Below are 26,719 nucleotides of genomic sequence, written 5' to 3' on the forward strand. Positions count from 1 at the left end.
CCCCCACTTCTTCAGTTCCATATTTTCCCCACACACTTAATCCCCTAATTTCTATGGCTGTCCTCTTTCTCCAGGCCCGACCGCAGAAGTTGCCGTTTGTGACTCTGCGACCTGGAGTCGGCCTGGGCATAATTGTGCAGGACCTCAAATGGAATCCAGGGCAGGCGTCCATGCTGGCCACCTGTCTGTCTGATGGCAGCATGATGGTACTTGAGGTCACAGACAGTGTCACAGTGCAGGCCCAGCTCTCCGCCACCGAAGGAATCACCTGTGGTGAGTGTGACATAGTGTGTCATCACTTTGAGGAGTACATGCTGAAATTATTGTAATTTTTCATGTGATATGTCATTTCTACAGTTTTGCTCACTATTTCTGTCATCCTCTCTCTTCAAACAGTATGCTGGAGTCCCAAAGGAAAGCAAGTGGCAGCAGGAAAAATGAACGCGACAGTCAGTCAGTACACTCCAGTAAGTCTGTCCCAACAACTCGCAGTATAGTACAGAAATTGTAGACACACACATTATTCCTGTGACGTGTGTATGATGTATTATACGCCCTGGTGTGACTGACTGTGCTCTCCTGAACAGGGGCTTCAGGAGAAGAAAGTGATCCCTTGCCCAAGCTTCTACAGCTCTGACAACCCTGTCAAAGGTAAACTAGACACACATCCCGCTGGCCTGAAGCAATAAACCTCTTAGCCTTTTTAGACATCTTCAGTGCCTTTATTCTCTGGACCCGATCTCAAAGATATGTTTTCTTTGTTGTCCTTTCTCTGTCAGTGCTGGATGTGCAGTGGCTGAGTACGTTTGTGTTTGCCGTGGCGTATGCAGCAGCCGACGGCTGTCCAGAAACACCCCCTGAACTGGTGGTGATCTCCCTCCCTGTGAGTAGTACCACTGGTCTGTCATACATCTGAATGATGAGATCATTTTGCAGTGTTAATTATTAAAATATTAAAAGGTTCATTTCACTCAGTGACAAATGTTTTCCCTCCTAAGTGATAGATTATGGCATTTTGACAATTAACATATTGATCTGACAGACAAAGACAGATAAGAGGGAGGAGAGGTACCTGAACTTCAACGACCCCGTCTACGGCACCTGCGCAGAGAGACAGCTCCACTACTTCCTCAGCCACATAGAGGACTGGTGAGACGCTCCCCACTCTGTATTCTGCCCTGCCTGTTCACAGAACACTGTGAAAGCTAAAAAGCTCGTATTTTCTTGTTTGCAGAAATTGGCTTTTGTATGCATACTCAGTTGGTATAAGCTCTGTTCTGTTTCCCTCAGGCTCTCCACTTCAATGTTTGAGGAACAACTGTGAGGTTGGTGAATCACATATACTCATTGTTGTTTCTCCTTCTTTCAGGGATGTTGTTCTTGCCGCATCGGCAGCCTCCATTGAAGTCAGTGTCATCGCCAAGCAAGAAGATAAGGTAATATTTGGGGACCAGCCATTGGTATGATTCTCACCTTGTGTCTTAGAAACTATAGCGGGTCAATGTGGATTTCTCAACTTCAGATGTCTTTGTGCAGCACGTAGTCAGATCCATTAGGTACCTTCCATAAGCAAACACCACCTCAGCATCTTCTGATAAATGATAATAGAGTAGCAAAGCCTGGGCAGCAGGTAGCCTAGCGGCTAAGAGCGTTGGGCCACTAACCGAAAAGTTGCTGGTTCGAATCCCCGAGCCGGCAAGGTGGCAAAACCTGCCGTTCTGCCCTTGAGCAAGGCAGTTAACCCCAAACAACAACTGCTCCCTGGGCGCGATGACGTGGACGTCGATTAAGGCAGCCCCCCGCACCTCTCTGATTCAGAGGGATTGGGTTAAATGCGGAAGACACATTTCGGTTGAATGCATTCCGTTGTGCAACTGACTAGGTATCCCCTTTCCCTTCCCAAAGGCCAACTGATATTGATCAAATGAGCCACTGACTGTCTATGTTGTCATGTAACCTCTCTGTGCCATGTGGTGTTGTTCAGACCAACTGGGAGCTGTGGCTACTGGAGGACGCCAGTAGGGGAGAGCTGCCTGTCTCTCAGAATAACGACGACACGCTGCCTTTGGGCCTGGCCATCGTCTACACCAGCCAGCAGGAGATCCACATCAGTGAGTGGTTGCTGCTCTCTCCTCTTCCAACTTTCCAGATTCTTCTATGATCCCATGCCAAACCGGTCACTTACTCCTTGATCCGCAGTAGGATTTGTAATTTTTAAAGGAAGCTATTTGACAGACACTTCCGCTAATCTGCCATATTGTTACCAGTCCAGTTTGTTCAGATCTGAGAATGTAGACTACATGGAAGCGTCAAGCAAAATAAGCTGGTGAACCATTTGGAATCAGCTGATATGTTGGTCAACCATGGCAGGATCAGTGAAAGTTGCACTTCAATTAGAAGCATAGTTACAAAAAAATTTTATACACTGTCCAATGTTAATCTCCTCAGTAGCAGTTGGTAGGCAACGCTGGTTAGCGCATTTTTTATTTTTATTTTGGCAGCTGTGAGATTAATAGTGATAAACTACTGTCTCAGTGTCTACTGTTTAAGGCAGTCAGACAGTCACATAGCACCACTGATGTTGCTGTCTGGGCTCCCCACTCAAAAGGACTCCTCCAGCAAACCAAACCAGCAGTTTGTGCAGAATTTCAAAATGATTGTACTCTGATCAAACCCTGTCTCAAGTGAGACCTCAGCTGTATTGAAGAGAAAGAGCGAGGGAGAGATGGTGAGGCCCACGTTCATTAGAATGACTCAGACAAATGAAAGAACAACAAAAAAAGCAGAGCCAGACAAGTATGTCTGAGAATGTTGATGAGGTTTACCTTGAGCTTTCCAAACTTTTGTTTTCTCTATAGAGTGTCTCAGGCAAGCACACTCATTATTTGTCTCATCACTCTGGCCTTAGTGATGGTGCTTGGGGCTTTGTTTCTTATTAAGACCTTGAGGTCTCTTAATTCACACAGAAATATCACTTCCTATGCTCTGTCCTTGTACTTGTGTCTCTGCTTTTGTGTGTGTGGGCGTGCATCTGCCTTGAGAGCTTTAGTGTGTGTTTGTCCGTGTGGGTGTTTGTGTGCCTTTCAATGGCTGTGTGTTTGCTTTTGTGTTGCAGTCTAAGTGTATGCCTGTGTGTTTCTCTCTGACTACCTATAGTTGTACTGCACTTCACTTGATGTCTCGTTGGCCCTCTCTAACATCTCTCTCCTATGTCGTTACAGCCGATGAGAAGACTTTGCCCCCGGTGCCCACTCTGCTGCTGCTGTCTACAGACGGAGTGTTGTGCCCCTTTTCACTGCTCAACCTCAACCCTGGGGCCAAGCAGCTGGTCGCTGCCCCCACCAACCTGGCCCTGGATGGAGAGAGACTGCCCCCTGCAGGTCTGGAGGAACTCTGCAGCGTCTTCATATTTACAAATAGTGTTTTTTTATTCTGTCACTGAAGACATTTGTCTTATGATACTTGCAATACCTATACTACTAACATAGTGTGGAGTACTTATAATAGTGTTGTGATATGGCCCACTAAAAGTAGCTCTCCTCTGCATTGCAGGTTCTGCAGCTCCCCCGCCCCCTTACCCAACCCCTCTCCCGTCAGCCCTGCGGGCGTTCCCTCCTCTCCGACCCCCCTCGGCCCCCACACAGACTCCCCCTGCCACCCTGTTCACCACCGCAGCCCCTGCCCCAGCTCCAGTCTCCTCACCCGGCTTCTCATTGTCCATGCCCCCTTCCTCCTCCGCTGTTCCCCCCTCTTTCTCTCTCGGGGGCTACACGGCCTTCAGCGTGGCCCCAGCCTCCGCTGGCTTCTCCTTCGCCTCCAAGCCCCTGACTGAGACCCCCGCCGAAGCCTCGGCCTTCTCCTTCAGTGCCCCTAAACCTCCAGTGGTGGAGACTACCCCGGACCCCTCCCCCGCTCCAACACCCACCCCCCAGCGCCTGGCCACCGCCTCCCCCATCACGGTGCTCCGAGGCACCCCAGAGCCAGCCACTCCCGCTGTGAAGATGAACCTCAATGACAGGTGAGAGGAGAGGTTGATATAACTTGCTGAATAACTTTTACTGTGTTCAGATATCTCTTAGATGCTAGCTGGCTGGCTTGGCTAGATACAGTGGGGGGAAAAAGTATTTAGTCAGCCACCAATTGTGCAAGTTCTCCCACTTAAAAAGATGAGAGGCCTGTAATTTTCATCATAGGTACACGTCAACTATGACAGACAAATTGAGAATTTTTTTCCCTGAAAATCACATTGTAGGATTTTTTATGAATTTATTTGCAAATTATGGTGTAAAATAAGTATTTGGTCAATAACAAAAGTTTCTCAATACTTTGTTATATACCCTTTGTTGGCAATGACACAGGTCAAACGTTTTCTGTAAGTCTTCACAAGGTTTTCACACACTGTTGCTGGTATTTTGGCCCATTCCTCCATGCAGATCTCCTCTAGAGCAGTGATGTTTTGGGGCTGTCGCTGGGCAACACGGACTTTCAACTCCCTCCAAAGATTTTCTATGGGGTTGAGATCTGGAGACTGGCTAGGCCACTCCAGGACCTTGAAATGCTTCTTACGAAGCCACTCCTTCGTTGCCCGGGCGGTGTGTTTGGGATCATTGTCATGCTGAAAGACCCAGCCACGTTTCATCTTCAATGCCCTTGCTGATGGAAGGTGGTTTTCACTTAAAATCTCACGATACATGGCCCCATTCATTCTTTCCTTTACACGGATCAGTCGTCCTGGTCCCTTTGCAGAAAAACAGCCCCAAAGCATGATGTTTCCACCCCCATGCTTCACAGTAGGTATGGTGTTCTTTGGATGCAACTCAGCATTCTTTGTCCTCCAAACACGACGAGTTGAGTTTTTACCAAAAAGTTCTATTTTGGTTTCATCTGACCATATGATATTCTCCCAATCCTCTTCTGGATCATCCAAATGCACTCTAGCAAACTTCAGACGGGCCTGGACATGTACTGGCTTAAGCAGGGGGACACGTCTTGCACTGCAGGATTTGAGTCCCTGGCGTCGTAGTGTGTTACTGATGGTAGGCATTGTTACTTTGGTCCCAGCTGTCTGCAGGTCATTCACTAGGTCCCCCCGTGTGGTTCTGGGATTTCTGCTCACCGTTCTTGTGATAATTTTGACCCCACGGGGTGAGATCTTGCGTGGAGCCCCAGATCGAGGGAGATTATCAGTGGTCTTGTATGTCTTCCATTTCCTAATAATTGCTCCCACAGTTGATTTCTTCAAACCAAGCTGCGTACCTATTGCAGATTCAGTCTTCCCAGCCTGGTGCAGGTCTACAATTTTGTTTCTGGTGTCCTTTGATAGCTCTTTGGTCTTGGCCATAGTGGAGTTTGGAGTGTGACTGTTTGAGGTTGTGGATAGGTGTCTTTTATACTGATAACAAGTTCAAACAGGTGCCATTAATACAGGTAACGAGTGGAGGACAGAGGAGCCTCTTAAAGAAGTTACAGGTCTGTGAGAGCCAGAAATCTTGCTTGTTTGTAGGTGACCAAATACTTATTTTCCACCATAATTTGCAAATAAATTCATTAAAAATCCTACAATGTGATTTTCTGGATTTTTTTTTCTTCTCAATTTGTCTGTCATAGTTGACGTGTACCTATGATGAAAATTACAGGCCTCTCTCATCTTTTTAAGTGGGAGAACTTGCACAATTGGTGGCTGACTAAATACTTTTTTTCCCCACTGTATGTTTCTGTTTCTGTCCCTCAGGTTCCTGGCAGTGGAGACCCCTGCTCCAGCTGCAGCTCCAGCCTCCCAGCCCTTCTCCTTCACCTCCATCCCCAAACCTGCCTTCTCTGAGCCCACCAGCCAGCCCGCCCTGCTGCCCATTGCCACCAAGCCCGCAGCCATGCCAGGTAAGGAGAATGATAAGCTTTATTTATACAGCATAATTCATACATACAGTATTTATATGAATGGCTTTGATTAAACAATACCATTTTAATTTGTATACCAACATTAGTATAGTTGTAGTTTGGTTTGTGATCCTTGATATCCATTCCGTCTCATCCCCAGTCCAAACCAGTACACCCCCCATGGTTGTACAGAAACCTGCCCCAGCCACCCAGACAAGTGCACCCACTCCACAGGTACTAAAACATCAGCCTGCTAAGATATTAGGCCACCAATCCATTTCTTGTAGTACTGGTCATAATAGTAAAGACTGTCTGTTTGCCCTCCTGTAGGCAGCGCTGAGTGTGAAGGCCCTGGAGAGACAGCTGCAGCAGAGGAAGGACTCTGACCCAGTCATGGCCGGAATACTGGAGGAGGTAATGGATTAATCCAATGGTCTTTCTCTTAAAGCTGAAATCTGCACAGGTGAAACAGCGCCACTGTTTGCCCCAGCGCCTTTGTTATTGTTTGTTTGGTTGATGAAACCGAGGCGAGGAGCGTCCGACAGTGTGGCTATAAATAAATATATATATATATATATATATATATATATATATATATATATATATATATATATATATATATATATATATATATATATATATATATATATATATATATATATATATATATATATATTTCTGGTGTTCTTTTGCACGTGCAATGATGCTAGAGGGCAGAAAAATCTTTGTTTTGAAGTAACTTCTTTGGTATAATATTCCAAACGGACGTGGCTGTTTCACCAAGTAAGGATTTCAGATTTAAACTACTGCTATATAATTACTTTTAATTGTATTACTTAATGCTATTTCTTGTCATAACCACACATATTCACCATAGTTAACCCACAAAGGAATCGAACCCACAACTTTGGTATTTCCAGCACCATGCTCCAACCAACTTACAGTAAGTACATGGTTCATCATGGTAGCGTCATGCTGATTGTGTTCCTCTCAGATTGCCCACTTCCAGAAGGAGCTGGCTGACCTGAAGGCGCGCAGCCACAAGGCAGACTTCAGAGTGGGCACCATAGAGGAGATGAAAGAGCTGAGGAAAGAGTCTAAGGACCTCCACGTCTTCACCCTGGAGATTAAAGAAACCACTGAGGTACGGACTGAATCTGATTTAGATTGTATTATTAAAATGAGATGTAAGGCCAGTCTGAGTCAGGACATGAAGCTTGGTGAAGTTGCCATTGTTAATTAATGTATCCAGTTGTGTCCAATTCAAAATAACACTCAACCAACTGGTACCACACACAGTACAACCTCCTAAAGACCTAGACCCTTTCTATCCCTCATAGGCTCTGACCATGTGTGTGTTCTTGTTCTCCCCAGTCTCTCCATGGGGACATCAGCACTCTGAAGACCACCATGCTGGAGGGCTTTGCCGGGGCAGAGGACGCCAAGGCCCAGAGTGAGCTCAACAGAGACAGGGGCTACCTGCAGCTGCTCTACAAGAAACCACTGGACCCACGCAGTGAAGACCAACTCAAGGTAAGCCTGGGGTGGAGGAGGGTGATGGCTTATGGGAGGAAGTGTAAATGGAACTTCTATAATTCATCAGGGTGGATGTGGTAGAAATGGCAAAGGCAGAACACTATTGAAAAATATTACCCATGTTAAACTGTTTTTCGTACAGCAGACTTTGTTTTGTTGGATGATAATTTCCTCTGGTGGTTTCTCCCCATAACTAGGAGATCCGCAGGCTGTACCAGTATGTGAAGTTTGCTGTGGAGGATGTGAGCGACGTGTTGGACCTGGAGTGGGAGAAACATCTGGAGAAGAAGAAGAAGAAACAGAAGTGAGGGAGAAGAAAAAATAATAGATCACTTACATTTTTGACCTGTAATTAATTTCCTATGACTATTTCTCATTATCATTGTATGTTGAATGTTTCCTTTCTAACCAATTCCCTCTGTGTCTCCTGTCTCTCCCAGACACATGATTGTCCCAGAAAGGGAAGCTCTGTTCAAGGCCCTGGCCAACAACCTAGACATCATCAACCAGCAGAAGCAGAGGCTGGACACATTGGTCAAAGATCTCCATGCCCTGCGGCTCTACAACAAGACTGCTGCCTGGAGTGCTCCTGCCCCCAGCCAGCCCGCTGCAGCCACCCCCACAGAACAGGGGTGTGTACAAGGGTGTATACCTGAAATACAATGGCCAGATATGTTGCAGCATGAGGATGTTTTTGGAGTCAGTTTAGTTTTTTTATATGTCAAAATGTTCACTGGGGCATGTGTGTGTTGCAAAGAATGATGCGTAGTGGATGAAAAACGAAGTAGGCTATCACTTCTTATGAATTACTTCTGTGTTTACTAGTTTGGACAACGAGCTGGAGAGTTTGAGAGATGCACTCCTGAAAGCCAGTCTGGAGACCATTCCCAAGACCACCTCGAAATCTCCAGGTAAAATACTCTATTTTTCCAACACATGTCTCACAGTGTTAACTATTGTTCTTGAGTGACGTAAATGTAATATGACTCTTTCCACTTCTTCAGCCAAGATGTCTCCGGTGAAGCAGTCTCAATTGCGTAACTTCCTCTCCAAGAGGCAGACACCACCAGTCCGCTCCACCGCTCCAGGTACTCCCAACACACAGAACATAGTGAGTAGTGTAAGTAATGTGTGGAATGTACCTCTCCTGAATGGTTCCATCTTTTACTCCAGCCAACCTGTCCCGCTCGGCCTTCCTCTCTCCCAAATACTATGAGGACATGGACGATGTGAGCTCCACCTCCTCCCTGTCTCAGGCCCTGGAGCCCGACTACTCCCACTGTTTTGAGGAGGAGGAGGAGCCCGAGCCTGCCCCCCTCCCCGTGCTGCCCGCCTCTATGCCCCGCCACCCCACGGTGGTACGCACCCCTTCCATAGCCCCAGGGTTTGGGGCCATCCAGTCCACTCCTTTCAGCAAGGTGCACCAGGGCCTGGGCATGGGCCTGGGACTCAGCCCCATCATAAGCACAGGTAGGAAACTCCATTGACTTTTTAGTTTACCTTTATTTTAACCAGGTTGGTCAGAGAACAAGAAGTTCTGAAACTGCTGTTGTGTTGTACTATGTAGTTTGTATTGCATGTTTTATCTTCTAGTAACAACCACCAGGACAGAGAGGGGACAGCCAACCATATGGCAAAGTGCTGTTCTATGTGGTTTAAAGAGAGCTGGTCTGTTGTACAATAAGTCATCAAATGTACTAACATCTTTAGCGATTTTCTAGTTCCAACCAATAAGATCAACATGGGAGGTGCTGACAGCACGGCACTAGCCACTAAGACGGTGAAGCACGGAGCCCCTCCCTCTGAGAAGGCCATACCCGTCCCCCTCCCTGCCCAACAGGCTGCTGCTAAAGCCGCTTTCCTCAGGCAGATGGCTAATCAGAAAACGGGTAGGTGGGGCATGACCGTTGTAGAGGTTGCAATTAATGGAAAGTGTATTGCCTTTGTGACTGATTTTCTGTCACTGTAACTCCCAGTTTGACACTCCGATGTATTGACCAGCAGAGCTTTAGTGACTGGTAGAGCTATTCTGCTCACCGTCTGTGTTGACTTTGAACAGTAAAACTCAATGCCATTTTGATACTCAGACACCAGGGGGAGACAAAGACCTCAGGATCCGTGGTGAACTGACAGCCCATGGTTTTACTATGCAGAATTATTGTTGATAATACTTTAATCAATACATTTAATTATTTAAACAGTACTTTTAATCTATTAGACCTATTCATGATAGTATACATCTGTGTCAGTAACCCAACATAATGTGTGCTGTTACATGCACACAATTATGTTGATTATTGTGGATAGTCAGATTAATATAATAGTTCGATTAAAATGTTTACATGCTTTGCAAGAATAGTAACATGCTTTTGCACCAATTTTGTCACTTTTGTTTATATCTGGTTGTCCCAATGTCAGTTGTAATGACGAATTGTCATTTACTTTTCTCCTTTGTGGTCAACCAGTGGTCAGTTCTTCTCTGGTAGAGTCTACCCTGAAGACCGTTCCCCAGTTGGTCAACATTCAGGAGCTCAAGGACAAAGGACCGCCTGTCTCCACTGTGATCAAGTAAGTCTTCATCATCATTATTACCACCCCTCTTCCTCAGGGCTTTACCTGAGGCCTACTTTCAAGACTGCTAGGCACCTTTTCTGATTGCAGTTCCCAAAACATAAAATATATGCACATAGATAAGACATTACATAAAAAAATATATATGTAGATAAGAAATGTGTAGACAAAGTGAATAAATTTCTTGTCCATCAAAATGGACTGTGATTAGGAACGGGGCTGAATGATTCCTATCTCATATCACTATAATATTACAATAATTGGATGATTCCAATCTGACTCACCATTACTGTACAAAGTAAATACTGTACACAGCAGCTTTCTTGTGTGTGTTTCTGTTTGTCTAACTTAAACTCCTGTGCACTGCAGTGTTGGGTCTGCTGACAGTGCTGTGTCCCTCACTGAGTCTCTCAGGGTCTGCCACAGGGACTCTGTTTCTCTTTAAAAAAAGAACTCAAGTCACGGAAATACAAAGTCTCCCTTTGTAGTCTAATAAGCATAATGTGTATATATTTGAGTTTGAGTGATGCAGGGTCTTCTGATTGGCCAGGCTTTAAAATGAGGTCACGCTGAGGACCAGATTACTCAGAGGGAGAGCGGGGGGGGGAGAGAGAGAATTGCTATTTTAGCTTTGTGAGGCATGTTTACAATGACTCGCTGAGGCAGAAAGATACAGCCACACACAAATAGGGCCAATGGAAAGAACGTGGTGAGTGAGTGTGCCGTACACCATACACAAAACTTACTGTGAACTATTTTTCACTGGCCCAGCTCATAGACGGTCACATCACTAGACTGGTGCTGCATGGAGGGGCTGTGCGTGTGGGGGATGGGCATATACGTGGACAATGGACCATGATATAAAGTATGTGTGTATAAGAGCGAGCGTGTGTGCATGTTGTGAGTTTACAACCTGGGGGGCGAGGGCCCACGTCAGTACTTTTTTCTTGAGGTAAGTCTAAGTTCGGTAGCCGAAGTCTACGCCCCTTCGTTGGTGATTGGTCAACAGTACTACTAGTAGGAGTGGGAACAATAGACGGGATTCTTCAATGAAGTGTTTGTCATTCAACGAGAGACGACATGCAAAACATTTTTTACTTGAGAAATACTTTACCAAACATCTTGGTTAGATGTAAAATTGAGCGACTAAGACCTCGACAAAAACTTAAAATGAAATGACAGATTTCTTGATTTATCTTAGTATTGACTTGACTTTTTCTATGGCGTCTCAGGAGGGACAAACCGTAATATTGCTGCTTTTTTCTAGTTTTTCAAGCGAAGGTCTTTTTAAGGGAGTATGCGAGGCACAGATGTTTGCTTCGCCTAGCCGAGTTCTGCTAGGAGCAAACCGAACCTAGTATGCGGACACCTTTAGAGCCCAGAGAGACGGTTATATGGCTGACCTCCTGTCCTGACCTCGGGATTTGAAGAGTCAGATGGAACGCTGCTAATAAAAGACTTAACATTGCTCAATAATATGAGATGTGTATTAAGAGCTTTGAGGTCACACATTGGATGCACACACAGCGCTCACATTTTGACCTCTTGTGTCAATGCAATTGCTGATATAAATGGCTGTTGATGACAGCTGTGCATGTCATGTGTCAATGCCAGAGTGACTGAGGGGCGCCAGGTTGGACAGAGTGGACAGATGTTTGACAGCTGGCATACAGGTGCAGGCTAGTGATGGGGGGTGGGGGATAAATATTACATATACAGTGGGGAGAACAAGTATTTGATACACTGCCGATTTTGCAGGTTTTCCTACTTACAAAGCATGCAGAGTTCTGTAATTTTTATCATAGGTACACTTCAACTGTGAGAGACGGAATCTAAAACAAAAATCTACAAAATCACATTGTATGATTTTTAAGTAATTAATTTGCATTTTATTGCATGACATAAGTATTTGATACATCAGAAAAGCAGAACTTAATATTTGGTACAGAAACCTTTGTTTGCAATTACAGAGATCATACGTTTCCTGTAGGTCTTGACCAGGTTTGCACACACTGCAGCAGGGATTTTGGCCCACTCCTCCATACAGACCTTCTCTAGATCCTTCAGGTTTCGGGGCTGTCGCTGGGCAATACGGACTTTCAGCTCCCTCCAAAGATTTTCTATTGGGTTCAGGTCTGGAGACTGGCTAGGCCACTCCAGGACCTTTAGATGCTTCTTACGGAGCCACTCCTTAGTTGCCCTGGCTGTGTGTTTCGGGTCGTTGTCATGCTGGAAGACCCAGCCACGACCCATCTTCAATGCTCTTACTGAGGGAAGGAGGTTGTTGGCCAAGATCTCGCGATACATGGCCCCATCCATCCTCCCCTCAATACGGTGCAGTCGTCCTATCCCCTTTGCAGAAAAGCATCCCCAAAGAATGATGTTTCCACCTCAATGATTCACGGTTGGGATGGTGTTCTTGGGGTTGTACTCATCCTTCTTCTTCCTCCAAACACGGCGAGTGGAGTTTAGACCAAAAAGCTCTATTTTTGTCTCATCAGACCACATGACCTTCTCCCATTCCTCCTCTGGATCATCCAGTTGGCAAACTTCAGACGGGCCTGGACATGCGCTGGCTTGAGCAGGGGGACCTTGCGTGCGCTGCAGGATTTTAATCCATGATGGCGTAGTGTGTTACTAATGGTTTTCTTTGAGACTGTGGTCCCAGCTCTCTTCAGGTCATTGACCAGGTCCTGCCGTGTAGTTCTGGGCTGATCCCTCACCTTCCTCATGATCATTGATGCCCCACGAGGTGAGATCTTGCATGGAGCCCCAGACCGAGGGTGATTGACTGTCATCTTGAACTTCTTCCATTTTCTAATAATTGCGCCAACAGTTGTTGCCTTCTCACCAAGCTGCTTGCCTATTGTCCTGTAGCCCATCCCAGCCTTGTGCAGATCTACAATTTTATCCCTGATGTCCTTACACAGCTCTCTGGTCTTGGCCATTGTGGAGAGGTTGGAGTCTGTTTGATTGAGTGTGTGGACAGGTGTATTTTATACAGGTAACGAGTTCAAACAGTTGCAGTTAATACAGGTAATGAGTGGAGAACAGGAGTGCTTCTTAAAGAAAAACTAACAGGTCTGTGAGAGCCGGAATTCTTACTGGTTGGTAGGTTATCAAATACTTATGTCATGCAATAAAATCCATATTAATTACTTAAAAATCATACAATTTGATTTTCTGGATTTTTGTTTTAGATTCCGTCTCTCACAGTTGAAGTGTACCTATGATAAAAATTACAGACCTCTACATGCTTTGTAAGTAGGAAAACCTGCAAAATCGGCAGTGTATCAAATACTTGTTCTCCCCACTGTAGTTACATATCGAGATATTGTTTTTGACGATGTATGGTTTTGATAATATCGCAATATTATTTTTGCGCTAGTTAGTTGAACCTGCACCAAAACTCCAGTATTTTTACTTCATAGCTTGTTCTCCATCTTTTTAAATGGGGAGCAAATGTGTTTTTAGCACTTTTATTTCCATGACTGATCAAAACTCGTTTTCTCCTGCTCTCTCTTGTCCCTCTGCAGCAGACATATGGTGAGCAATATGTTTGGAACATCGAATCGCAATAAAAATCACTGTATCGAATCACATTACATACAGAATCGTGAGAATCGCAATACATATCGAATCAGCACTTAAGTATTGTGATAATATCGTATCGTGAGGTCCCTGGCAATTCCCAGCCCTAGTACAGGCCTATGTTCCTGTTCTCATAGTGACAGAGAATGTCACTGTCCCCAATGTCACAGCACAGGCAGACTGGAGGGAGGAGGAGGACCTTCAATTTGTACCTTCAGCGGTTTCTGTTTTTATAATAATTGTTCTTGGGGGAAGGAGCAGTTGAAAGTGCATTTTATGCTTCTGAAGTGTAGATAACGAATAAACCCACAAATGTTCTACTCTTTGTAGACAATATCTGGTAATTGGGAATTAAATAGTTTGAATACATTTATTTATTCAGAGGACTCCTTGCTTACAAATTGAATTTTGGATAGTTTAAAGTCATACATTTGATTACATTTTAAGAGTGTGAAATGCACATTACCCACCATCCTTGTCTAGGGAGATCTTTGTCTCTTACTTTGACCCTGCTCCCTATTTTTCACCATGGCATCAAGCTAAATCACCCATAGCTAATAAAGTCACCCATAGCCGGATGATTACTTCCCAGAAGAGTTATACACAGGAACAGCCATTTACTAATCCCATATCCCCAGCCTGTCCTGTCCTTACTGCAGTAGTGTTGTTGTCCTGCCCCAGCCACGGTGTGTAACTGGGGACACAGTATAGATTATCAGAGCCGCTGCTGCCAGCCAGATGCCAAGAGCCACTGTGACCTTTCACTTGATGGAGTGCCAACGTCCGGACGGAGAATGGGATTTGGTGTATGGGGGAAAACATAACCGCTGCAGTAATAGGGTTTTCTCTCATGCAACCTCTCTCTCTCCTCTGTCTTGTCTGTCCTCTGCTCTCCCATTCCTTCCCTGTATTTCTCTCATCTCATGTTCTTTTATACACACACGACTGACTAAATTCATCTTACTTAAACATGCCAGTCATGGTCTTTTTGAGCAGAGCACCTCCAAGCATATAGCCAGCTGTAGCATCCTTCCTATTAACTTTGAATAATTCATTTCATTTTATCCGTGGGTGGTATTTTAATTTCAAGCTTCAGTGGCTGTGTGATAGAGTTATAGTGTACTATGTTCCAATTAACAACAGGAACATTGAACTGGAGTTGGTGGTCACTGGTGCCTGGCTGGCAGTGTCAAAGCCGGCTCACTTGTAAACCTGGGCTGATACATGGCAGTGCTTGTAAATGTGTGTGTCTGTTGGTGCCAGGTCACACTGCACATGTGTGCGTGTGTAGGGCTGGCACTGTTACCGTGTAACCGACGGTTATGGATGAAGACCATCATGAAAATAAAAACTCATAAATGTAAAAAAAAAAAAAAAAAAAAGTTTTATTTATTAATATTTTCTTCGAATGAACTGCTGATGTGTGTGTCTGCTTGACTTATAGCACCTAGGAAAGAGCAGGCAACAGCAGAGCTCTCTCCCATCTGAGTTAATGCAATGCTAAGGCCTGCCCATGCAACTTTGATGGAGAGACACTGAATAATTCAGTGTGTGTGGCTGACCAAAGGCGATAGGTCCACATGCCACAGGGGGAGCGGTCAACACACAGGTGCTGCTCACCAAACTGACATGCTTTTAATTATGGATACGTTGTAGCACAGAGAAACGGCTCCTATCTGTGGCCTTTGCGGATCTGAAATAATTAGATGGGTATAAGCAAAGTGGAGGAAGCTCCAATAAAACCAGCCATCACCATTTGCTTACACCTGTCTAATCCTTGCAGTGCTTGGAGTAATTCTGAATTATCGCATGCTTCACTGTTGGTTGACTACTTATGTACTCGTGTTCCAGTGCACAGTACTGCCACAGATGGAGGAAGGAGCCAAATGTCTCACAGGTTTAAAAAAAATCTGAAGCACCTGTTTAGAACTTCCACCAAATATGGTGATGATAGGAAGTCCAGTGGCGGGAAGTGAGAGAAGATGGAGCTAGATGAAACTTGGCTGACATTCTGCTAATTTTCTCATCGATTATACATTCGATCTCAATTGAGTTTTCTGTTGCCAAAACTAGAATCTTTTAAGAACAGAGTGCACTAAGTTTTGTAGACTTGACAAATTGAGTTATTGAATATTGCCTAACGGAAATATGCAAATACATGCTAAATACATGCCAGTATGATCTCGCTAGTGTGTGCTTGGCTATGCCCACCTTCTTGCTTGTTCTGCCCACTATGCTTAATTTGCTCCCATTGAAAACGACTCCAACGAGATATCTTGGGGCGTTAGTATCTTTGGCACTGCCTGATTGGGGAGCTTGTACTACCAGTATATCCCTGGAGGGGGCCCTGTTGGCAATGGGATTTCACTGGCCATTCTTGGCCTGACTTGGGCATGCTTGAGTGAGTGTGGGCTCAAGATGACAGCATTGGCACCTCACAGTTCAAACTCATCTCCATGTGATTAAACTATGTCAGAGGATCAGCCTTTACTTTACACTACACACATCCTCCTCTGTCTGTAATCTCACTGGCTATACATTTATAGCGGATGATCCAGGATCTATAGCGCTTCCCATTAGTGTTTAGATTTTATGTCTGTCTTGTTTAGTGCTTATGCCATTTCCTCCACACACACACAGTCGTGTGTGTGTGTGTGTCTGTCTATTGATCGAAGCAGGGTGCCCAGGGTGACGTGGTATTCATTCTGATGCAGCACTGAGATGGCCGTGAGGAGAGAGGCTGATGAGCTGAGTGATCATCCCTAGCTCTGCCACCTGCTCTGTGCTCTCTCTCTCTCTCTCACCCACATTGAAAACCAAACACACACTTAACCAACATTTTATGCATCCATGCGCACACACACACTCATCACTACTGCTTATTACTATGAAATTGTTAACGTGGCACCACTTGCTCTAAGTCAGCAAGAAACGATTAAATAGTTACAATTTAACTTCAGTTAACTTGTAACTCTGAAGGCAATTTAGTTCTTAAAATGACAAGGTAATGCATTCTTTATAGATATTTTACAAAATATTTTTTGAATGAATGAATGAATAATGGAGATTGTGATGGCAAATTATGTACTAATGTGATAAGCTACAGAATCAGAGTCGCAAACAGGGAATGGGGATTAGAGGGCCTAAGATCAAACACAGTAATTCTTGATATTTCAGAATGAAACAAGGCAGGTGGGGATTTTAGGAGAAATATAGATAGTAATGATAAAAGTAACAGATACAGGTTACACACTCACATTCAAATCAGGGAAAAGACAGGTGAGATCGAGCTGGGTACTCTTACGTATATCTGTCTGGAACCAATGGTCTTCAGAGAACTCTCCATGCAGGTAGTCCAAAACAATTTCAGTATTCCAGAGTAGAATTCCACAAGGTCTCTGTGTGGGGTGTCCTTTTAGATTGTTTTGTAGTTTATAAATGACAGCAGCCATATGGCTGGTCGCTGTCCGAACACAAGGAGTGGTGATCACATGTTAAGTTTATAGTCCTTGAACCAAGAAGAGGTGAGGCCTCTCGTCAAGAGAGTTGTGATTGGCTCAGGTGAGGGAAAAGTTCCAGGGGCAGAGTCCGCTCTCATTCATCGCCTGCGTTGTTCTGTGACCTGCGCAGCCTATGAATCAATAAATCATCCACATAATAGGAGGGTATTTTGTGTACTCTAATATAGGGTTGGGCGATATGGCCTAAAATTCATCTCTATTTTTTTCAAACTTATGGGTGATTCACTATATATATATACTGCTCAAAAAAATAAAGGGAACACTAAAATAACACATCCTAGATCTGAATGAATGAAATAATCTTATTAAATAATTTTTTCTTTACATAGTTGAATTTGCTGACAACAAAATCACACAAAAATTGTCAATGGAAATCAAATTTATCAACCCATGGAGGTCTGGATTTGGAGTCACCCTCAAAATTAAAGTGGAAAACCACACTACAGGCTGATCCAACTTTGATGTAATGTCCTTAAAACAAGTCAAATGAGGCTCAGTAGTGTGTGGGCCTCCACGTGCCTGTATGACCTCCCTACAACGCCTGGGCATGCTCCTGATGAGGTGGCAGATGGTCTCCTGAGGGATCTCCTCCCAGACCTGGACTAAAGCATCCGCCAACTCCTGGACAGTCTGTGGTGCAATATGGCGTTGGTGGATGGAGCGAGACATGATGTCCCAGATGTGCTCAATTGGATTCAGGTCTGGGGAACTGGCGGGCCAGTCCATAGCATCAATGCCTTCCTCTTGCAGGAACTGCTGACACACTCCAGCCACATGAGGTCTAGCATTGTCTTGCATTAGGAGGAACCCAGGGCCAACCGCACCAGCATAGGGTCTCACAACGGGTCTGAGGATCTCATCTCGGTACCTAATGGCAGTCAGGTTACCTCTGGCGAGCACATGGAGGGCTGTGCGGCCCCCCAAAGAAATGCCACCCCACACCATGACTGACCCACCGCCAAACCGGTCATGCTGGAGGATGTTGCAGGCAGCAGAACGTTCTCCACGGCGTCTACAGACTGTCACGTCTGTCACATGTGCTCAGTGTGAACCTGCTTTCATCTGTGAAGAGCACAGGGCGCCAGTGGCGAATTTGCCAATCTTGGTGTTCTCTGGCAAATGCCAAACGTCCTGCACGGTGTTGGGCGGGCTGTAAGCACAACCCCCACCTGTGGACGTCGAGCCCTCATACCACCCTCATGGAGTCTGTTTCTGACCGTTTGAGCAGACACATGCACATTTGTGGCCTGCTGGAGGTCATTTTGCAGGGCTCTGGCAGTGCTCCTCCTGCTCCTCCTTGCACAAAGGCAGAGGTAGCGGTCCTGCTGCTGGGTTGTTGCCCTCCTACGGCCTCCTCCACATCTCCTGATGTACTGGCCTGTCTCCTGGTAGCGCCTCCGTGCTCTGGACACTACGCTGACAGACACAGCAAACCTTCTTGCCACAGCTCGCATTGATGTGCCATCCTGGATGAGCTGCACTACTTGAGCCACTTGTGGGTTGTAGACTCCGTCTCATGCTACCACTAGAGTGAAAGCACCGCCAGCATTCAAAAGTGACCAAAACATCAGCCAGGAAGCATAGGAACTGAGAAGTGGTCTGTGGTCACCACCTGCAGAACCATTCCTTTATTGCGGGTGTCTTGCTAATTGCCTATAATTTCCACCTGTTGTCTATTCCATTTGCACAACAGCATGTGAAATGTATTGTCAATCAGTGTTGCTTCCTAAGTGGACAATTTGATTTCACAGAAGTGTGATTGACTTGGAGTTACATTGTGTTGTTTAAGTGTTCCCTTAATTTTTTTGAGATATATACAGTTGAAGTTGGATGTTTACATACACCTTAGCCAAATACATTTAAACTAGGTTATTCAAAATTCCTGACATTTAATCCTAGTAAAAAAATCCCTGTTTTAGTTCAGTTAGGATCACCACTTTTTATTTTAAGAATGTGAAATGTCAGAATAATAGTAGCGAGAATGATTTATTTCAGCTTTTATTTCTTTCATCACATTCCCAGTGGATCAGAAGTTTACATACACTCTGTTATTTGGTAGCATTGCCTTTAAATTGTTAAACTTGGGGGATAAACTTTTCGGGTAGTCTTCCACAAGCTTCCCACAATAAGTTGGGTGAATTTTGGCCCATTCCTCCTGACAGAGCTGGTGTAACTGAGTCAGGTTTGTAGGCCTCCTTGCTCGCACATGCTTTTTCAGTTCTGCCCACAGATTTTCTATAGGATTGAGGTCAGGGCTTTATGATGGCCACTCCAATACCTTGACTTTGTTGTCCTTAAGCCATTTTGCCACAACTTTGGAAGTATGCTTGGGGTTATTGTCCATTTGGAAGACCCATTTGTGTCCAAGCTTTAACTTCCTGACTGTTGTCTTGAGATGTTGCTTCAATATATCCACATAATTTTCCTTCCCCTGATGCCATCTATTTTGTGAAGTGCACCAGTCCCTCCTGCAGCAAAGCACCCCCACAGCATGATGCTGCCACCCCCATGCTTCACGGTTGGGATGGTGTTCTTCGGCTTGCAAGGCACCCCCTTTTTCCTCCAAACATAACAATGGTCATTATGGCCAAACAGTTCTATTTTTGTTTCATCAGACCAGAGGACATTTCTCCTAAAAGTACGATCTTTGTCCCCATGTGCAGTTGCAAACCGTAGTCTGGCTTTTTTATGGCAGTTTTGGAGCAGTGGCTTCTTCCTTGCTGAGTAGCCTTTCAGGTTATGTCGATATAGGACTCGTTTTACTGTGGATATAGATACTTTTGTACCTGTTTCCTCCAGCATCTTCACAAGGTCCTTTGCTGTTGTTCTGGGATTGATTTGCACTTTTCACACCAAAGTACATTCATCACTAGGAGACAGAACGCGTCTCCTTCCTGAGCGGTATGACGGCTGCGTGGTCCCATGGTGTTTAAACTTGCGTACTATTGTTTGTACAGATGAACGTGGTACCTTCAGGCGTTTGGAAATTGCTCCCGAGGATGAACCAGACTTGTGGAGGTCTACAAATTTTTTTCTGAGGTGTTGGCGGATTTCTTTTGATTTTCCCATGATGTCAAGCAAAGAGGCACTGAGTTTGAAGGTAGGTCTTGAAATACATCCACAGGTACACCTCCAATTGACTCAAATGATGTCAATTAGCCTATCAGAAGCTTCTAAAGCCATGACATCATTTTCTGGAATTTTCCAAGCTGTTTAAAGGCACAGTCAACTTGGTGTATGTAAACTTCTGACCCACTGGAATTGTGATACAGTGTATTATAAGTTAAATAATCTGTCTGTAAACAATTGTTGGAAAAATTACTTGTGTCATGCACAAAGTAGATGTCCTAACCGACTTGCCAAAACTATAGTTTGTTAACAAGAAATGTGTGGAGTGGTTGAAAAACGAGTTTTAATGACTCCAACCTAAGTGTATGTAAACTTCCGACTTCAACTGTATGCACCCAAATTGAGTGTATGTAAACTTCTGACCCATTGGGAATGTGATGAAAGAAATAAAAGCTGAAATAAATCATTCTCTCTACTATTATTCTGACATTTCACATTCTTAAAATAATGTGGTGATCCTAACTGACCTAAGACGGGGAATTTTTACTAGGATTAAATGTCAGGAATTGTGAAAAACTGAGTTTAAATGTATTTGGCTAAGGTGTATGTAAACTTCCGACTTCAACTGTGTGTATGTGTGTGTGTATATATATATATATATATATATTCATATTCATATTCATATTCCAACTTCCGTGTGAGGACTGTGTGGTTGCACAGATACCAAACAACATACTTTTCCGTGAGGGTAATACATTAATTGTCAGGAAAATATGTTACACATCCTAAATACAAAATCTTATTACACACTTTTAACCATGTCATTTTCAGTCAGTTTATGCTGCTTGCTTGAGAAAATGAGTTTGAGGCACTTTTGCATGGAGTGTATTATTGTACAATGGAGAAGTACCTTGACTGACCCGTAGTCATCCTGATCTTCATTGGGACCCTGCTGTGTACATCTCTCCGGCAGGCCGTCTGAGCACTATTTGGTTAAACATGCTGGCCTTGAGGCTGATAGGATAAGCGTTGAAGTAGACTGGAGGTGTGAGAGAAGGCGAAGTTGGAAGGGTTCTCTGTGCGATAAAGGGGGTTTGGTGTGTGTTCCCTTTGTCCTTGTTGCCTGGCTTGGATGTGTTGGTGCATCACTGCATCTCCCCCTGTTGGCCATCTTTCCACGGCTGGACCGTTGAAGCTGATGGACAATACGGAGCAGAGCATCAACAGCATTTGACATCACCATTTTCTAGGGCTGGGAATTCCAAGGGACCTCACGATACTATATTATTACGATACTTAGGTGCAGATACGATATATATTGCGATTCTCACAATTCTATGTATTGCGATTCAATACTGTGATTTTATGTTCCAAACATATTGCTCACCATCTGTCTGCTGCAGAGGGAGATGAGAGCCATAAAAAAATTTAATAATTCAGTAATGGAAATAAGTGCTGAAATTAAATTGGCTCCCTATTTAAAAAGATGGAGAACAAGCAATTATGAAAAATACCGGAATTCTGGTGCCGGTACAGCCAACTAGCGCAAAAATAATATTGCGACATTGTCAAAATGATATGATACAATATAGCATCAAATAATATCCCAATATGTAATTATAAATTTTTTCCCCCCATCACTAACCATTTCTCCTCCCCACATTTGACATACGCGTGTAAATGTCTATTTGGTCAATGAAAAGGACGAGATTGTGTACTAACATTCTAGGCCTTACTAGGCAATACCAATAGTGAGTTTCAGAACTCTCATTTGATTGTAAAAATGATTTAAAGGGAAAGAGAATAGGGGTCCTAAAATAAAATCCTCTTCAAGGTAGTTAAACTCATGGTTGATTCTGGGTGGTTTTATTTATGAGCAACACTAAAAGGGGTTATTGGTTGTGAGAGATGAACAGGATAGGGGTCCTAAAGAAATAAAGGTGCTAACAGGTGTATGATTCTGCCCAAAATATACATTAAGGACAGGTTATGGCCTGTAGATAAAGGTGTTATCAATGAGGTGAGGTGACCATTGAACTGTTAGCTTTAAAAGTTATTTAATGAGAACATGTAAGGGGCAAGAAATTAAGGAATTCGAGACAAAAGTATCAACGTATGCCAATGATTCAAGTTTTCTCTTCAATCTTGAAGGACATTGAGGACCTGGATAATTTATCCAGTTTCTCTTGACTAAAACCCAACTATGATAAGTGTACTATATTACGGATTGGATCTCTAAACGGTACAAACTTTTTAAATTGCCATGTGGTCTCCCGATTTTAAATGGGCGGATCAAATCAAATCACATTTTATTGGTCACATGCGCCGAATACAACAGGTGCAGACATTACAGTGAAATGCTTACTTACAGCCCTTAACCAACAGTGCATTTATTTTAAACAAAAAAGTAAAAATAAAACAACAACAAAAAAAAGTGTTGAGAAAAAAAAGAGCAGAAGTAAAATAAAGTGACAGTAGGGAGGCTATATATACAGGGGGGTACCGTTGCAGAGTCAATGCATGGGGCACCGGCTAGTTGAGGTAGTTGAGGTAATATGTACATGTGGGTAGAGTTAAAGTGACTATGCATAAATACTTAACAGAGTAGCAGCAGCGTAAAAAGGATGGGGTGGGGGCAGTGCAAAGTAGTCCGGGTAGCCATGATTAGCTGTTCAGGAGTCTTATGGCTTGGGGTAGAAGCTGTTGAGAAGTCTTTTGGACCTAGACTTGGCACTCCAGTACCGCTTTGCCGTGCGGTAGCAGAGAGAACAGTCTATGACTAGGGTGGCTGGAGTCTTTGACAATTTTGAGGGCCTTCCTCTGACACCGCCTGGTATAGAGGTCCTGGATGGCAGGAAGCTTTGCCCCAGTGATGTACTGGGCCGTACGCACTACCCTCTGTAGTGCCTTGCGGTCGGAGGCCAAGCAGTTGCCATACCAGGCGGTGATGCAACCAGTCAGGATGCTCTCGATGGTGCAGCTGTAGAATTTTTGAGGATCTGAGGACCCATGCCAAATCTTTTTAGTCTCCTGATGGGGAATAGGCTTTGTCGTGCCCTCTTCACGACTGTCTTGGTGTGTTTGGACCATGATAGTTCGTTGGTGATGTGGACACCAAGGAACTTGAAGCTCTCAACCTGTTCCACTACAGCCCGTCGATGAGAATGGGGGCGTGCTCAGTCCTCTTTTTTTTCCTGTAGTCCACAATCATCTCCTTTGTCTTGGTCACGTTGAGGGAGAGGTTGTTGTCCTGGCACCACACGGCCAGATCTCTGACCTCCTCCCCTTAGGCTGTCTCATCGTTGTCGGTGATCAGGCCTACCACTGTTGTGTCGTCGGCAAACTTAATGATGGTGTTGAGTCGTGCCTGGCCATGCAGTCATGGGTGAACAGAGAGTACAGGAGGGGACTGAGCACGCACCCCTGAGGGGCCCCCCGTCTTGAGGATCAGTGTGGCAGATGTGTTGTTACCTACCCTTACCACCTGGGGGCGGCCCGTCAGGAAGTCCAGGATCCAGTTGCAGAGGGAGGTGTTTAGTCCCAGGATCCTTAGCTTAGTGATGAGCTTAGAGGGCACTATGGTGTTGAATGCTGAGCTGTAGTCAATGAATAGCATTCTCACGTAGGTGTTCCTCTTGTCCAGGTGGGAAAGGGCAGTGTGGAGTGCAATAGAGATTGCATCATCTGTGGATCTGTTGGGGCGGTATGCAAATTGGAGTGGGTCTAGGTGTACATATCCCGGAAAAGTTAAGTGATCTTGCAAATATTAACTTTGATCGAAAACATTGCAAAATAGATAGACTCTTGAAACTGTGGAGAGGGTAACACTTATCCATTTACGGGAAGATGACCGAGATTAATTCTCTAGTGATATCGCAATTTACATATTTATTCATGTCTTTACCGACTCCAGGAGAATCCTTTTTCAATTAATGCGAGATAAATATTTCACTTTATTTGGAATGGCAAACCAGAAAGTTTGGAGGGTTAAAACGATTAATTAAATATTAAGGCATTAAACCCCTCTTTTAAAGCTTCCATTGTACCAAAATTGTATCTAAATCCAAACTGATTTTCTAACAAGCTACTAATAGAGGCCCATTTTATGTTTAAGAGTGGTCTTTTTGCAGATTAAAAACGGCCAAACCCAGAGACTTTTCCTGAAGCCACTCCTGCTTTGGGTCGTTGTCCTGTTGGAAGGTCAACCTTCGCCCCCAGTCTGAGGTCCTGAGCGCTCTGGAGTAGGTTTTCATCAAGGATCTCTCTGTATTTTGCTCTGTTCATCTTTGCCTCTATCCTGAATAGTCTCCCAGTCCCTGCCGCTGAAAAACATCCCCACAGCATGATGCTGCCACCACCATGCTTGACCGTAGGGATGGTGCCAGGTTTCCTTCAGACGTGACGCTTGTCATTCAGGCCAAAGAGTTCAATCTTGGTTTCATCAGACCAGAGAATCTTGTTTCTCTTTAGGTGCCTTTTGGCAAACTCCAAGCGGGCTGTCATGTGCCTTTTACTGAGGGGTGGCTTCTGTCTGGCCACTCTACCATAAAGGCATAAAGGCCTGATTGGTGGAGTGCTGCAGAGATGGTTGTCCTTCTGGAAGGTTCTCCCATCTCCACAGAGGAACTCTAGAGCTCTGACAGAGTGACCATTGGGTTCTTGGTCACCTCCCTGACCAAGGCCCTTCTCCCCCCGATTGCTCAGTTTGGCCGGGCGACCAGCTCTAGGAAGAGTCTTGGTGGTTCCAAACTTCTTCCATTTAAGAATGATGGAGGCCACTGTGTTCTTGGGGACCTTCAATGCTGCAGACATTTTCTGGTACCCTTCCCCAGATCTGTGCCTCGACACAATCCTGTCTCGGAGCTCATGGCTTGGTTTATGCGCTGTCAACTGTGGGACCTTTATATAGATAGGTGTGTCCCTTTCCAAATCATGTCCAATCAATTGAATTTACCACAGGTGGACTCCAATCATGTTGTATAAACATCTTAAGGATTATCAATGGAAACAGGATGCACCTGAGGTCAATTTCGAGTCTCATAGCAAAGGGTCTGAATGTCAAATCAAATCAAATTGTATTTGTCACATGCGCCGAATACAACAGGTGTAGACCTTACAGTGAAATGCTTACTTACAAGCCCTTAACCAACAATGCAGTTTTAAGAAAAATAAGGGTTAAGTAAAAAATATAAATAAAAAACAAATAATTAAAGAGCAGCAGTAAAATAACAGTAGCGAGGCTATATACAGGGGGTACCGGTACACAGTCAATGTGCGGGGGTACAGGTTAGTCGAGGTAATTGAGGATACTTATGTAAATAAGGTTAGACATTTTGGCATCATTTGGAAGTTTAAAATGTTGGTCACCCCCCTGGAACTCTTTCTGAGTTGCTTTGTAAAAGGGGTGTGACTGGTTAAAATTGGCAACAAACTTGGGCAGCTTTTGCCTCTTTAGGGGCATTTTGTGTCATCTGTGGCCAATGGACTACCTGGAGCAGTGTATTGCATGTTGTTCCTGAGAGACTATCCCCCTACAAGAGTTGCATGTACATATACAGTGGGGAAAAAAAGTATTTAGTCATCCACCAATTGTGCAAGTTCTCCCACTTAAGATGAGAGAGGCCTGTAATTTTCATCATAGGTACACGTCAACTATGACAGACAAAATGAGAATTTTTTTCAGAAAATCACATTGTAGGATTTTTAATGAATTTATTTGCAAATTATGGTGGAAAACAAGTATTTGGTCAATAACAACAGTTTCTCAATACTTTGTTATATACCCTTTGTTGGCAATGACACAGGTCAAACGTGTTCTGTAAGTCTTCACAAGGTTTTCACGCACTGTTGCTGGTATTTTGGCCCATTCCTCCATGCAGATCTCCTCTAGAGCAGTGATGTTTTGGGGCTGTCGCTGGGCAACACAGACTTTCAACTCCCTCCAAAGATTTTCTATGGGGTTGAGATCTGGAGACTGGCTAGGCCACTCCAGGACCTTGAAATGCTTCTTACGAAGCCACTCCTTTGTTGCCCGGGCGGTGTGTTTGGGATCATTGTCATGCTGAAAGACCCAGCCACGTTTCATCTTCAATGCCCTTGCTGATGGAAGGAGGTTTTCACTCAAAATCTCACGATACATGGCCCCATTCATTCCTTCCTTTACACGGATCAGTTGTCCTGGTCCCTTTGCAGAAAAACAGCCCCAAAGCATGATGTTTCCACCCCCATGCTTCACAGTAGGTATGGTGTTCTTTGGATGCAACTCAGCATTCTTTGTCCTCCAAACACGACGAGTTGAGTTTTTACCAAAAGGTTCTATTTTGGTTTCATCTGACCATATGACATTCCCCCAATCCTCTTCTGGATCATCCAAATGCACTCTAGCAAACTTCAGACGGGCCTGGACATGTACTGGCTTAAGCAGGGGGACACGTCTGGCACTGCAGGATTTGAGTCCCTGGCGGCGTAGTGTGTTACTGATGGTAGGCTTTGTTACTTTTGGTCCCAGCTCTCTGCAGGTCATTCACTAGCTCCCCCCGTGTGGTTCTGGGATT

At 44.5% G+C, this 26,719-nt stretch overlaps 1 protein-coding gene across 4 annotated transcripts in view; it reads left to right on the top strand.

Moving 5' to 3' along the window:
• The window catches only part of LOC121542211 (nuclear pore complex protein Nup214-like), a 78,913-nt gene that overhangs the window by 9,268 nt on the left and 42,926 nt on the right, over positions 1-26,719 (top strand). For all 4 annotated transcript variants that reach the window (XM_045208107.1, XM_045208108.1, XM_045208105.1 and 1 more), the window contains exons 4-24: positions 75-273; positions 397-467; positions 588-651; positions 780-883; positions 1,043-1,149; positions 1,370-1,436; positions 1,985-2,111; positions 3,222-3,380; positions 3,553-4,018; positions 5,732-5,877; positions 6,038-6,111; positions 6,208-6,291; positions 6,872-7,021; positions 7,252-7,410; positions 7,611-7,717; positions 7,854-8,045; positions 8,239-8,324; positions 8,418-8,501; positions 8,587-8,883; positions 9,135-9,302; positions 9,879-9,981. In XM_045208107.1, coding sequence (XP_045064042.1) covers positions 75-273; positions 397-467; positions 588-651; positions 780-883; positions 1,043-1,149; positions 1,370-1,436; positions 1,985-2,111; positions 3,222-3,380; positions 3,553-4,018; positions 5,732-5,877; positions 6,038-6,111; positions 6,208-6,291; positions 6,872-7,021; positions 7,252-7,410; positions 7,611-7,717; positions 7,854-8,045; positions 8,239-8,324; positions 8,418-8,501; positions 8,587-8,883; positions 9,135-9,302; positions 9,879-9,981 — 3,014 coding nt within the window. The remainder of the gene's footprint in view (positions 1-74; positions 274-396; positions 468-587; positions 652-779; positions 884-1,042; positions 1,150-1,369; positions 1,437-1,984; positions 2,112-3,221; positions 3,381-3,552; positions 4,019-5,731; positions 5,878-6,037; positions 6,112-6,207; positions 6,292-6,871; positions 7,022-7,251; positions 7,411-7,610; positions 7,718-7,853; positions 8,046-8,238; positions 8,325-8,417; positions 8,502-8,586; positions 8,884-9,134; positions 9,303-9,878; positions 9,982-26,719) is intronic.

This window comes from Coregonus clupeaformis, chromosome 27 (assembly GCF_020615455.1).
Source record: "Coregonus clupeaformis isolate EN_2021a chromosome 27, ASM2061545v1, whole genome shotgun sequence".
Taxonomy (NCBI): domain Eukaryota; kingdom Metazoa; phylum Chordata; class Actinopteri; order Salmoniformes; family Salmonidae; genus Coregonus; species Coregonus clupeaformis.